Source organism: Ceratotherium simum, chromosome 20 (assembly GCF_057802395.1).
Source record: "Ceratotherium simum simum isolate JZ-2026a chromosome 20, ASM5780239v1, whole genome shotgun sequence".
Taxonomy (NCBI): Eukaryota; Metazoa; Chordata; class Mammalia; order Perissodactyla; family Rhinocerotidae; genus Ceratotherium; species Ceratotherium simum.
The window spans coordinates 35,303,462-35,317,513 of NC_141919.1; the positions used below are offsets into that span (position 1 = coordinate 35,303,462).

Consider the following 14,052-nt stretch of genomic DNA (forward strand, 5'->3'; position numbering starts at 1 on the left):
AAGTAAAGATTATTAAATGAAAAAAGCAAGTTACCAGAGAGTATGTACAGTGTGATCTCATTTTGGTTAAAAGATACATATATCTTTAGATTTGTATAGAAAATATTCTCAAAGAATATATACCTAGGTGTTCATGGCCATAATCACTGAGTGGTAAGTATATGGGAGGGAGGGTGAGGGGGTGTGTGTGTGTGTGTGTGTGTGTGTTTGCTCATCTACATTTTCCTATTTTCCACAGTATATATGCCATTTTTGTGATAATAAAGCATTACTTTAATTTTTTAAAATGGAAAAACCAGTGGCAGTAAAGGTAAGAACAAATAGACACATTTATTTACTTCTGGTAAAACAGTAGGTACAGTTGGCAAGCAGAGGTTGGCAAACTATTGAAACATAGTCACACCCATTCATTTCCTTATTGCCTATGGCTGCTTATGCACTACGTCAGAGTTGAGTAGTTCCAACAGAGATCTTATAGCCCACAACCCGAAAATACTTACTATCTAGCCCTTTAAGAAAAATTCGCCAACCCAATTATTCTTCAGAATAATTTTGCAATATATATCAAAAATCGTAAACACATGCATACCTTTAACCCAACAAACCCAATTTTATTGTAAGGAAATAGCATGGATACACACAAAACTTTACCTATAAGGAGAGATACTATAATACTATTTATAATGAAAATTTGTAAACAAACTAAACAGGCAACATCAGGAAATTAGTTAAGAAAATAGTCGCATGAGTACATAGATTTATACATACACGTGTGGTACGTCCACATAATGGAATACCACGCAGCCATTAAAAGCCATAATGAATTAAAAATATTTAATGATCTAAAATTTCCTGACATTAGTGCAAAAGGAAATTTCAAAATGACATGAAGCATGTAATTCCATTGTATAAAAAGGTAATTATATATGCTTATACACACTTATAAAAAAACTCAAATGTCAAAATATCAACAGGATGGCAGTAGGTGGATATGATGTTCAGAGTTCTTTTCTTTTTTAATTAAAATGTAAATGTTCTTTTTTCTGATAATAGATGATTGTTGCAAAATTTTCAAATAATAGAGAGAAAGCATAAGTACCCCCACACAAAACCACCCCACAAAGAGATGGTCACTGTTAACAGCCTGGTACATAATCTTCTAGGTGTTTTTGTGTTTTACTAAGAGTGCAATCTTTAAAAAACCCAAATGGGCTCATATAGTATACTGTTCTATAGGTTATTTTGATGATTTTCAATGAAAATGCATGAGAGCTACCTTATTCTTTAACAAGTACATATTATTCCATTCCATGGACTATTTTATTTAACCAAATTCCTATTGTTAAATATTTAAGTTGTTCCCAAATTTTTCATATTATAAACAATGCTGTTAAGAGTGTTCTTGTACATTTATTAAATACTTTTCCTACATTAAGTACTATAACTATTGTTAATCTATCCTAACTATCCTTAGGATAAATTCCTAGAAAAAAGACTTCCGAGATCAAAGGTGATGCACATTCTTAATTCTGATCCAGACATCCTTCAGAAAAACTCTTTAATCAATTTAGACTCCCATCAACCTATGAGCTTCCCATACTGTCCCTGAGTAATTTATATCACATTTACATTTGTATTTTTTATTATGGTGTATTTTGCCATGATGAAAATTTAAATCTTTATTTGGTCAAGTCAATCTTTTATGGTTCCTGATTTTATGTCACGCTTAAAAAGGCTTCTGAAACGGACATCATGTATCTACTGATATGATGCACTGAGAAAGACACAACATCACTTCTACGGTATTCTTGCCAAAGATGCAAAATCTGAATTTAATCATAAAGAAACATTACATAAGTCCACACTGAAAGATGTTCTACAAAATAACTGGCCAGTATTCTTCAAAAATGTCAAGGTCATAAAAGACAAAGAAAGACTGAGGGATTCTTCCAGATTAAAAGAGACTAAGGAAGGGCCAGCCCAGTGGCGTAGTGGTTGGATTTGCGTGCTCCGCTTCAGTGGCCTGGGGTTCACGGGTTTGGATCCTGGGCGCGGACCTACGCACCACTTATCAAGCCATGCTGTGGTGGCATCCCATATAAAGTAGAGGAAGATGGGCACAGATCTTAGCCCAGAGCCAGTCTTCCGCAGCAAAAAGAGGAGGATTGGCAACAGATGTTAGCTCAGGGCTAATCTTCCTCACACACACACACAAAAAAGACTAAGGAGACATGGCAACTAAGCGCAACACCCAGGATCCTGGATTGGATCCTGGACCAGTAAAAGGACATTGGTGGGAAAATTGGAGAAATTTGAGTAAAATCAATAGAGTAGTTAATAATATTGGATCGATGTTAGTTTCTTGATTTTAAAATTGTACTGTGATTCTATATGATGTTAACATTTGTGAATCTGAGTGGAGAATATATGAAAACTCTTTGTAAAAATTCTGAAATTATTTCAAAGTGAAAATTTAAAAAATAAAAGTTTAAAAGCCTTTGTACTTTAGGACTATAAAAGATACTTTCTTATGTTTTTGCTAGTACTCTTTTAAAAATATTTTATTAAATCTATATGGAATTTACTTGCCTATAGTCTTCTTCTCTGAAACGAAGAGCCAATTTTCCCAAAACCATTTATTGAAGTCTTCATCTTTCCTCACTATTTTGAAAGAGACCTATGTATATATAGGAATTTAGTACATTTTGAATTCCCAGGTAAATGTCTGTGTGTGTATGTGTACACACAAGTGAGCACATGTATGCATATGCATACACGCACTCACACACACACAGTCTGTTTCAAAACCCTATGCTCCATTCCACTGATATATAAGTCTGTGCCATTATGAGACTATTTTAATTCCTTCAGTTTTTTAAGTTTTGATGACTGGAGAAGCAATTAACTCTTTAACATTCTTTTATATCTTCTAAAAAATATTTAAAGAGGAAAATCAAAAACAATATGTCAGGTTCCTAAAATTCCCCACCCCCTTCAGGATTTTGAATGGAATATAATTTTATGAAATCATTTTGGGTAAAAGTATCTCTTAAAATACTAAATCTTGGTTCTGCTTCCACTAATGGGGATCTGCTTCTAGTAATGGTAGGGTAGCTTATATTATATTAACTCTCCCATAGACAACAAATATAAACTCTGGAAAAAACACAAAATATACATTTAAAATATATTTGCAGGCACTGGAAAGTGAACAAAAACAAGTAGGCAGAAACTGGAGAAGAGTTGAACTTTGAAAGAAGGGAATAACTCTTGAAGGGACTTTATACTTATATTGCTAGTCACTTGAAATTACTCCCCAGTCCACTCCATGTGATATGCCTAGAACTTTACACAGAAAACCCATAGTCTTATCGGCCTGCAGAGTACAGAGTTCAAGACTGCCAGAGTGGCTGTGAGGTAATGGGGAAAATTTCAGATAGGGGAGAACCACATAGGAGGGAAACACCAAAATCTGTGTTAAAACTCCACTCCAATTCTTGGCTGACCCATGAACTATGTGAACACTGGGAAGATTCCAAAGAAAAGCAGGAGCAAGACAAGAAATAATGGAGACAAGATTTCAGATGCTACCTATCACTAGAGAGTAAGAGTTTGAAGTCTAAGTCTAGTCAAGTTAAATGCTTCCTAGAACAAAAATCAGCACTCTTCTAAGAAAAATAACAGAACCCAGAGTCTCTACAATGAATCAATATCTAGTATACGATTAAAAAATTATTGACATCAAAAGAAACAGAAAAATATGTTATACAGTCAAGAGAAAGAGCAGGTAATAGAAACCAACCCCAAGACAGCCCAGATGTTGAGATAATATCCAATCAAAAAAAAAAATCTTTTTTTTTTAATGAACAGCACCTCGGTGACCTGCTGAACAAAATCAGGCTGATTAACATGTAATTTGAATCTCAGAAAGAGAGTAGTGAGAATGGAGCAGAAACTAATATTTCAAGAAGTAATGGCCACAAATTTTTCAAAGCCACACTTAACCACTTCATAGTCAAACAACTGCTAAGAACGAAAGATACAAAAGAGTCTTCAAAACAGCCAGAAGAAATGACACAATACAGACAGAGGAACAATAAAACAAATAACAGCGGAATTCTGATCAGAAACAATGGAGGCCATAATACAATGGCCTGATAGTTTTAAAAGGTTAAAAGCAGAAAAGAAAACAGAAAAAAGAAAACCTTGTAACTCAGAATATTATTCTGAGCAAAAATATCCTTCAAAAATGAAGGCAAAAATAAAGACATTTTCAGATAAATGAAAAAAGAGAATTGTTGAAACAGTGCAGACACATACTATGAGAAATGCTAAAAGAAATTGTTCAGTCTGAAAGTATACACAGAGGAATAAATGAAGAACACCAAAAACGGTAAATATATGGGTAAACAGAAAAGACTATAATATAAAACTGTTTAAAGCAAAAGTCCGATGCTGTATTGTAGGGTTTATAATATGCATAAGTGTATTATCATAAGAATAGTATAAAAGACAACAGGTAGTAAATGAAACTGTACTTTTAAAAACCTCTTATATTTTATGTGCAATAGTACAATACTAACTCTAAGTTGACTGTGATAAGTTAATAAGGATATTGTAATCACTAGAGCAACTACTAAGGAAAATTAAAGAGGGTTATAGCTAAGAAAATAATAGAAGGATTACACTGGAATATATATCTTTTAAATTTCATTAAAGCAAAAGAGGGCAGAAAAAAAGAGTGGATAATAAATAAGGCAAAGAGAAAAAGCAAAATGGTAATCCCAAGTGCCAACATATCAACTGTCATACTGAATAAAAAGCAAGACTCAACTATGCGCATCTACAAGAAATGCAATTTAAACATAAAAACAAAGATAGCTTTAACGTAAGAGAATATATGCCGTGCAAACACTAATGACAAAAAAGCATGAATAGTTATAGTAATACCAGGAAAAACAGATTTCAAGACAAGGAATATTATAAGGAGTTAAGTAGGGACATTTCATAACAATAAAATGGTTAATTCATTAGAAAGATAAAACAATTAAAACATATATGAGACGAATAACAGAAGTTCTAAATATACAAAGCAAAAACTGACAGAACTAAAGGGAGAAATGGATGACTCCAGAATCAAAGTTGGAGATTTTTAACATTATGAGTAAATGAGAGAACAACTAGATAAAAATCAGGAAGGATATAGAAGAAGATATGAACAGCAGCCTGGTCCACCTTAACTGAGCATTTAAATCACTGCAGAAAAGTCTATCAGGCAGCGATGCTTTAGAGTCCGGATCAAAGACGTATTTGTCATTTTAAATTTATAAATTGTTTTCAGGAGAGAGAAACTAAGATTACCTAACCAGAAATTACACCAGTAGCTTTCTTTTCAGCTATTTTTCTCTTCAAATTGTATTTAAACTTAAATTCCGTTGTCCTATAGCATTGAACACATATTCAGTAAGCCAAACACCCAGTGTATTTTTACCAACACCAAATACAAAAAACCTAGTCATATGTAATGAGAATTGCGAAGTACAAAGTTGTAATAGTACAAGAATCATTTAAAAACCACAGGAAGGTGGTCAAAAAGGTACAAACTTCCAGTTATAAGATAAAAAAAACATATCTTAGTTCTTAACTTACTTATATATTTGGTAACTTGTTCTAATTTTCAGTCCACCTTTGATGAAGTTGATCATATTTTCATCCTGAAAATAATTCAATTGAATAATTAGATCACTTAGCAAAAGATTCTTCAACTGTCCTCACAGTTGTGTATTTGTATGATTAGAACAAAACAGTATCTTTTTGAGGACATAATTTTTAAATTAGAACATTCTTCTTGCTTTATGTTTGAAATGCTTTTTTGAAATTTTCATTCCAAGTTCGATGACAACAACAAAAAAAACATTTTTAAAAAATCCTTGCCTTACTTAGGGGCCATAGAGGTTAGTCCAAATCTACTTTAATAAACATCATCATCTACTGACAATTTTCTTCTGGGTTCAATGGAATTCAAAATGGCTGACTTTAAGGAGAAGTCTAAGGCCAAACTTTCCCAACCATCATACTCCAGTAAACGGGATTACGGTTCTTCTTTGGCAGGGTACTTTAGCATGCAGAGTCTATTTAACATTGTGAATTTCATTCATAATTATTTCCAGACCAAAAGTAACTGATCAGGATTCTAAACTCATTGTCAGTAATATGAAATTTTGTTTTGGGGAAAAAAATCACTTTACTTCTCTTTGGCTGATGGTCATCAACCATAAAATTAAGGCATTTGGCCTAGATGAATGCCATTTTCAGGGTCAGCATTCTAGGATTCCAAGAGAATTTCTTAATAAATTATATCAAATAACTGCTCCAAAGAAGTTAATCTAACAGATGGTGCTAATGGAGATGGCCCCATGTTTCGCATTTCCAAGGAGAATGTTTTTCTAGTCTATTGATATCGGAAAGATGCTCCGGTATTTATTTCCTATGCACTCAAGCATCCTTCTGAAGCAAAAGTAAAACTGATTTTAGTTTGCTGATTTCATTAATTACTTAAATATTTAGCATTTAAATTATTATAAGAATCAACAGATACAAAATTCACCATACAACTTAAATGTTTATCTTCTTATTTTAAGGAATCTTATGATTACACAAGTTCCAATACCGGCCAGGAAAGAAGCGCTTAAATTAAATTAAAATCTGCCTCAAATAAGAATATTTCATTTCTTGATTGACCAGACATTTACTAAATGCCTATTTTACACCAGGCACCTGAATGCTAAATCAGACAAAAGCAATACAATGTGCTAAGGGACAGACGCATGCACACAAGCGGGGACATGCGCAGGATGTCACGACAGCACAAAGAGGGGTGGCATGGGGAGACCCACAAGAGCCTCCCACAAGCATCAGCGCTTAAAACACAAAAAATGATTAGGAAGTGGCCAGGTGAAGGAAGGCAAAGCAGATGTGAACTTTGCAAGGAAAGAAACACTCGGAGGGAAAGACAAGGAAGCATTAAAGATCATGGTATGCTTGGCCATCTGTGCATAAGGAACTCAGCACTGCTACAAAATCTACTGCAAAGAAGGAAATGACCAAGGAGTAAGAAAGTACCTCTACCCATGCCACTCAAGGATGCAACATACCTGCTTCTGAGGACATCAGTAAGAGGGGAGTAGGGAATTTGGGGGGAGATAGCAGTTTAGTTTGAAAAAGCCTCCCCCATTTCTGATATTCTGATACAGCACCACTGCCATAGTCAATGAGAGCTACTAAATGCTGAAGCAGAGACATGGCAAGGTGAGATTCTCATCTTACAGACGGTGCTCAGTTGCACAGTGGGGAATGAGCTGGAGGTAAGAGAAATCAGAGACAGAGGGAGACTAGGTTGCTGTGCAGTCTAGGGAAGAGCTGATGAGCACCTGCACTAGAACAATCATAGTCAGAATAAAGAGGGAGCGATGGAGCTGCTAATCTCCAAAAGGTAAAAGAAGCATGACCACGAAAGTGATTGGATGTGGGGGCATGAGCAAGAGGGAAGAGGCACGGATATCTCCCAGAGGTTTAATCACAAGTCCCCAAACGTAAAATAAGTCTTCAAATCCCAGATTTAATAGTCAAATCCCCATTTGGAAAACGTGTCAGAAAAAATAGGGGACCCCCGTGACTAGCATTATGTTTACGGAGGCAGCAAGACTGTTGTTTTCAACCAGCCTTCATAATATGTAGGGTTTTAGGAAACAGGGTTATAGACCAGATTGATTCCATTTTACTAAACCAGCATCCAACCTAAGAGGTCAACCTCCAGAAAAAGAGAAAAACAACTCTCAATACAATGTAAAACATTGAGGCTGAGGAAGATGTTCCATTTTACAGTTGTGTTTCTGTCCCCTTACAATCGCCACCCCAGCTCTCCCCCACTATAACCATCACCGCCGCCCATGCGGCCATGATGTTTTTTAGAAGCATTGGAAGATACCATGATAGGCAAGGTACTGGTTGTAACAGTTCCTAGAGGTGAAATTAAAATGCCCCATAAGAAAAGGATTCATTGTTTTGTTTAGTGACTTCTTAAAACTGCTCTTCCAAAGGAAGAAATAAAAAGAAGAAAGGAGGATGAGAATAAAAAAAGGGGAAAAATAAAATCTCAAGTATTTATGAAAAGTTTGGCTCTCTGTGCATGCATAACTGAGCTTTGCTGAAGCATCTGGTGCAAGAAGGGATGGCCAAAGGTTAAGGAAGCCTCTTCTGCCCAGGCCACTGCTGTGTGCAACCCTCTACCATTAGCAAGCGCAAAGAGGGTTAATCTCACAGTTTTCATACAGAGAAGCCTCCTGAAATTAGGAGCGGCAGTTGTAAGACAGTTTCTTTCAAAGGCAGTGGTTCCCAGGGGACTCAACTTTGAAACAGACTCTTAAGTGCATTTGAGTAGGACTAAAGCTCCCTGGGGTCTTTTTTCAGCCAAAGTTTATCAGAATATCAAACATCTTTCATTACAACTCTAAGTCAAAAGAGCTGAAGCACTGACACAGAATGAGCTACATTTTTCTATATAGTTCTGGCAGGCTTCCCCGGCAATACCGACTCTAAGCCAAACTTTCATTACCTGCACAAACGTGAGTGCGGCTTTCTGTAGGAGACACTCGGCATAACAGATTTCAGCATGCATCTCCTCTATTAAAAACAAATAAAATTATATTAAGGAAAATCCCATATCCACAGTCATTGCTCTGAGGTGTTCAGAAAAGACTGATAGATAAATGAGCCTAAGAGAGACACAAAAACCTAGATTGCTTTGCTGCTTCCATAAAAGTGGAATGATGACCTCAGTTCTCAGGCCCACAGCAAGATTTTCCCAGAATGCACAAAATCATTCAGGGAAGTCATCTTTGGCCCCATTCAAATATAACTGCTTTAAAGAGTCAGGCACTTGGTGTCAGAGACCCAAACTCAGCTCACAAGAGAAATCAAACTTTAAAAGCAGTTTAGGGCTGACCCCGTGGCTTAGCGGTTAAGTGCGCGTGCTCCGCTGCTGGCGGCCCTGGTTCGGATCCCAGGCGCGCACCAACGCACGGCTTCTCCGGCCATGCTGAGGCCACGTCCCACATACAGCAACTAGAAGGATGTGCAACTGTGACATACAACTATCTACTGGGGCTTTGGGGGAAAATAAATAAATAAATAAATAAATAAAATTAAAAAAAGAAAATAATTGTTTAAAAAAAAATAAAAGCAGTTTAAAAAAAAAAGGAAACCACTTATCTTTTTGTTTTTGTGAGGAAGATCAGCCCTGAGCTAACATCCGTGCTAATCCTCCTCTTTTTGCTGAGGAAGACCGGCCCGGAGCTAACATCTATTGCCAATCCTCCTCCTTTTTTTTTCCCCAAAGCCCCAGTAGATAGTTGTATGTCATAGTTGCACATCCTTCTAGTTGCTGTATGTGGGATGCGGCCTCAGCATGGTCGGAGAAGCAGTGTGTCGGTGCACGCCCGGGATCCAAACCCGGGCTGCCAGTAGCGGGGCGTGCACACTTAACCGCTAAGCCATGGGGCGGGCCCAGGAAACCACTTATCTTTTAACTTAACAGTAACATGTAAGTTTAATACAGTTATAAAAGATTAAAAAAACTAATTTAAATTTATGAATTCTAGCTTCTCAAATATGAAGGTACGATCATCATGACAATGATTATTAATAATTACACAATCATTAATAATTACATTATTAACTTAAAAAAAAAGCAGCAATTCTCTAAAGTTCTATGAACAAGAACTGCTCTGCACGCCCAAGGCATGCAAAGAAGATGATGTCAAAAGAGTGGGCACCACCAGTTTTTGGCTATTTGGATCACTGAGATAGCTAGCACAGGAACAAGGCACTCACAAAGGGGCTACGTAAAGCTCTGTATATCCCAGGGACATGTGGCATGCCCCGAAACACATGGCCTGGCCTCCTAAACAACCGATTACACTTTTGCAGATTTAGGGGTAGGGAGATGGCTTTGCATCTTTGCATAAACAAAATCAGCAGCTTACTGTTTCATCCATGGGATGCAAATTGGCATTTCATTTAAGTGAATGAGCTTGCGGTATTTAACAGCCTAGACTGGAGGAAAGGCTCTGCCGTGTACTAGCTGTAGGACCTTGAGCAAGCTCTCTCTGCTGGTTTCCTCATTTATAAAGTCTGGTTAATGACATCTCTACTTCACAGCTGAAGAATCAGATGAGGTGCTCCATGCAGAGCTCACTATGCAGAGTAAGCACTCGATATATGTCAGCTACTTGAACATGTCCTTGGCCCATGTCACGCTTTTTGGTAAAAGCTCAGACAGCAGAACACTTTTATGTGAAATAAATAACTGAAAAATCGGGCATTTCTGGGAATGAAAAAGTAACTGAAAAATAGGATATTATGGGAATGCTATTGAAACAAACTGGATAAGAACTAGTGCTTTCTATCTTTTACTTACACACACAGACCATCCCAGCCGACACACACACACACACACACACACACACACACACACGCTACTGGTTCTCACAAATTGGTTCAACTTCCTGCCGTGCTTATATTCCAAAGGTTGAACTTAACAAAGAAGCAACTATGCAGCTACGATTTCCCAACAGCATCCATAAGATGGGGCCAAACCCACAAGAGGCCAAACTTGAGGAGTTACGGCCTGTGCACATTCTGGCAGCCTCAACAGCCAGGGTCTCAGGCCTTCAAAACACCTCACCTCAAAGCGTGCCTCTGGATTTTCTCAGTGTGTGCAGTAGGACAAAAGGTAAGTAACTTTAAGGTAACTTATTTTTACAGAGTCACCTGAATATCCTCTTCCTAGGTAAATTTGAAACAAAGTGGGAACTGTTAGGAATTGTTCACTTTGAAAACCTGCTCAGTAGTAACACAGATTGCCTGCTTGGGGCATTGCCGTGCTGCGGGGGTGAAGCGATGCTGGGAAAGGACCAGCCCGAGCAGAGGCACAGAGCAAGGGGAGTACAGAGTACCTGTGGGGCGAAGCCAGTGTGCGCCTTTGGCCGAAGCACAGAGTGTGTAAGGGAGGGGTGGGAGGAGTCTGGAAAGGTAAGCTGGGGCTAAATTGTGGACAGCCTTGAATGTCAGAGTCTGGGCTTGATTTGGTAGGGAACAGTGAGTCCTTGCTGAGATCTGAGCAGAAGGGTAGACGGATCAGGGTTAAGTTAAAGATGGGCAAATCTAAAAGGAGCTAAAGGACATAACAAGAAGGCAGAGACCAAAGGCAAGAAAATGTGAACTCTATATGCCTTATGCAAGTAGTCCTCTCGCATCTTAAGCACTGCATATAAATATCAGTTTTTAAAGGCAATCGGAAAGCCATTCAGGGCAATATGCCAGCCACAAGAGAAGACCGGGCGTGTTCCGTGTTAAACCCATGAAAAGTTTAATTAAATACACTCACTCCCGCAGACAACCAGCCACTCAAGGATGGAAACGAAAATTACAAAGAGGAAAACAAATCACATACTAAAGCTACAATGTTTTGACGTGCTCCCTTGAACACAAAGTCTGTTTGGGTTGCAGTGACAGCCAAACTCATTAGGAATAAAACGCAACTTAATTTATAAAAGTCTTATTTCTTCCGTCTGGTTGATTTATACTGGGCAGTTCCTTAGTTCTCAAAATTAGTCATTTGGCATTTTTGAGTAGGTACCTATCAGAACACCTCCTAATTATAAATTCTTTAGTCTACTGAAGGAAATATCTTCATGATGCACAGAAATGTTAGCTAAGCATGCCTTTAAATATAAAAGTTTAAATAAACCTGTATTTCAGAACAGGCTATAGTCCCAAGCAAATTTATTTTTATTATTTTTTAATTAAGACTTTATTTTTTTTAGAGCAGTTTTAGGTTCACAGCAAAATTGAGGGGAAGGTACAGAGATTTCCCATATATCCCCTGTCCCCACACATGCATAACCTCTCCCATTATCAACACCCTCCTCCAGAGTGGTACATTTGTTACAACTGATGAATCTCCATTGACACATCATAATCACCCAAAGTCCATAGTTTACATCAGGGTTCACTCTTGGTGTTGTACATTCTATGGGTTTGGACAAATGTATAATGACATGTATCCCTCATTATGATATCATACAGAGTATTTTCACTGCCCTAAAAATCCTCTGTGATCTGCCTATTCACTTTTCCACCCTATCCCCTGGCAACCACTGATCTTTTTACTGCCTCCATAGTTCTGCCTTTTCCACAATATCATATACTTGGAATCATACAGTAGGTGGCCTTTTCAGATTGGTATCTTTCACTTGGTAATACGCATTTAAGGTTCCTCCACGTCTTTTCATGGCTTGACAGCTCATTTCTTTTTAGTGCTGAATAACATTCCATTGTTTGGATGTACCACAGTTTATTTATCCATTCACCTATTGAAGGACATCTTGGTTGCTTACAAGTTTTGGCAATTATGAATAAAGCTGCTATAAACATTCATATGCAGGTTTTCATGTGAACATCAGTTTTTAGCTCCTTTGGGTAAATATTAAGGAGAGAGATTGCTGGATTGTATGGCAAGAGTATGTTTAGATTTGTAAGAAACTGCCAAACTATCTCCCAAAGTGGCTGTACCATTTTGTATCCCCACCAGCCATCAATGCGAGTTCCTGCTGCTCCAAATCCTCACCAGGATTTAGTGTTGTCAGTGTTCTGGATTTTGGACATTCTAATAGGTGTGTAGTGGTATCTCATTGTTGTTTACGTTGTGAACAAACTTTTGGGACCTTTCTCCCTGGTCTAACAGGCGAATCTAGCGAGCGAGCTGCATGGGCTTAAAGTCAGTACAAAAATGCCTGCTGTACTGTGAAGCAGCCATGCCAGCCTCGGAAGCCTGTGTTAGAATGACTTCACAACCCCACACCTCATGCCGAAGACACCAGCTGGACAGACCCACAACAGGAAAAGATAAAGGGTACCTCACTCTCACATTTCAAGATTGAGAGAAAAAGTAACCACAACGGTCCTTGTCTCCCTCCCACACATAAATAACACCAACATTCCAAGTCTTATTTGACGCAAAAACAAAAAGCTCTTGTTTATGTTATCTTTAAAGTATATGACTATTAAATGTGTAAGCCCTTTCCTGCATGTCCACTGCTTTGTTAAAAAAAAGTATATAAGCTGCGCTCAGATCTGTAGACTTTGGAGCAGTGCCTCAGAATACTCTGTGGGACTGCTTCCCGGGACTCGAGTTCCTCACTTTGATTATTGAACAAACTCCTTCATTTAACCTTTACCTAGACTCTTTATTTCAGTCGACAAAATTATTGTTTAATACTTAGTCAAAACTAATTTTCTACCTATTCCAGATTTCCTAAGTGCCATGTCCAAAGACATAATAAAAAGATAAGAACACAGTACCATCTGTCTTCGAGATGTCTAACATGTGAACAATTCAACATTTCCCTCATCCACAGATGACACATGTTGTGCCCTTTTCCACATGTCTACAGGAGAAAGTTTGGGGTACAGTGGAAAGAACTATGGCATAGGGAAAGGCAGATCAGGTGTGACTCCTGCTCTGCTAGGCAGGTAATCTTGGGCCATTTGTTTAATCTCTCTGAACATCAGTTCCTACTCTATAAAAAGGAAGTTGCACAAATTAGACTGGATAATGTTGAAGAAAGCACCAAGGACAGGGTCTGACACATAAGAGAATGCTTTTAAAAAATGGTGCATTATCATTATTATTTTTTTAATTATTATTATTATTCATACTTACACCAAAAATACCACGTAATTCCTCTTAAAACTAAGGTAAAAAAAATCTCAAATGTCAGTCTTCATATTGCAAAGAAAAAGGGAGGCAGGGGGCAATGGGCCACTGGAGAGAAGCCATATAGAGGAAACAGGAGAATAGAAGTGAAGGAGACAAATTTCTTTGGGGCCCATTTTATTTCCCATTGACCTACTTTGGTGGACTTTAGTCCTACTGGGGCCAATTTACAAGATGGAAAATATGACAACATATTCTATCTAAAATCAAGGGGA

General features: G+C 37.6%; 1 protein-coding gene across 8 annotated transcripts in view; it reads right to left on the bottom strand.

The window, feature by feature from the left end:
* The window catches only part of TTC39B (tetratricopeptide repeat domain 39B), a 134,494-nt gene that overhangs the window by 35,873 nt on the left and 84,569 nt on the right, over positions 1-14,052 (bottom strand). For all 8 annotated transcript variants that reach the window (XM_014792402.2, XM_087444614.1, XM_087444615.1 and 5 more), the window contains 2 exons: positions 8,615-8,682; positions 5,650-5,714 (listed from right to left, as the gene is read on the bottom strand). In XM_014792402.2, coding sequence (XP_014647888.2) covers positions 5,650-5,714; positions 8,615-8,682 — 133 coding nt within the window. The remainder of the gene's footprint in view (positions 1-5,649; positions 5,715-8,614; positions 8,683-14,052) is intronic.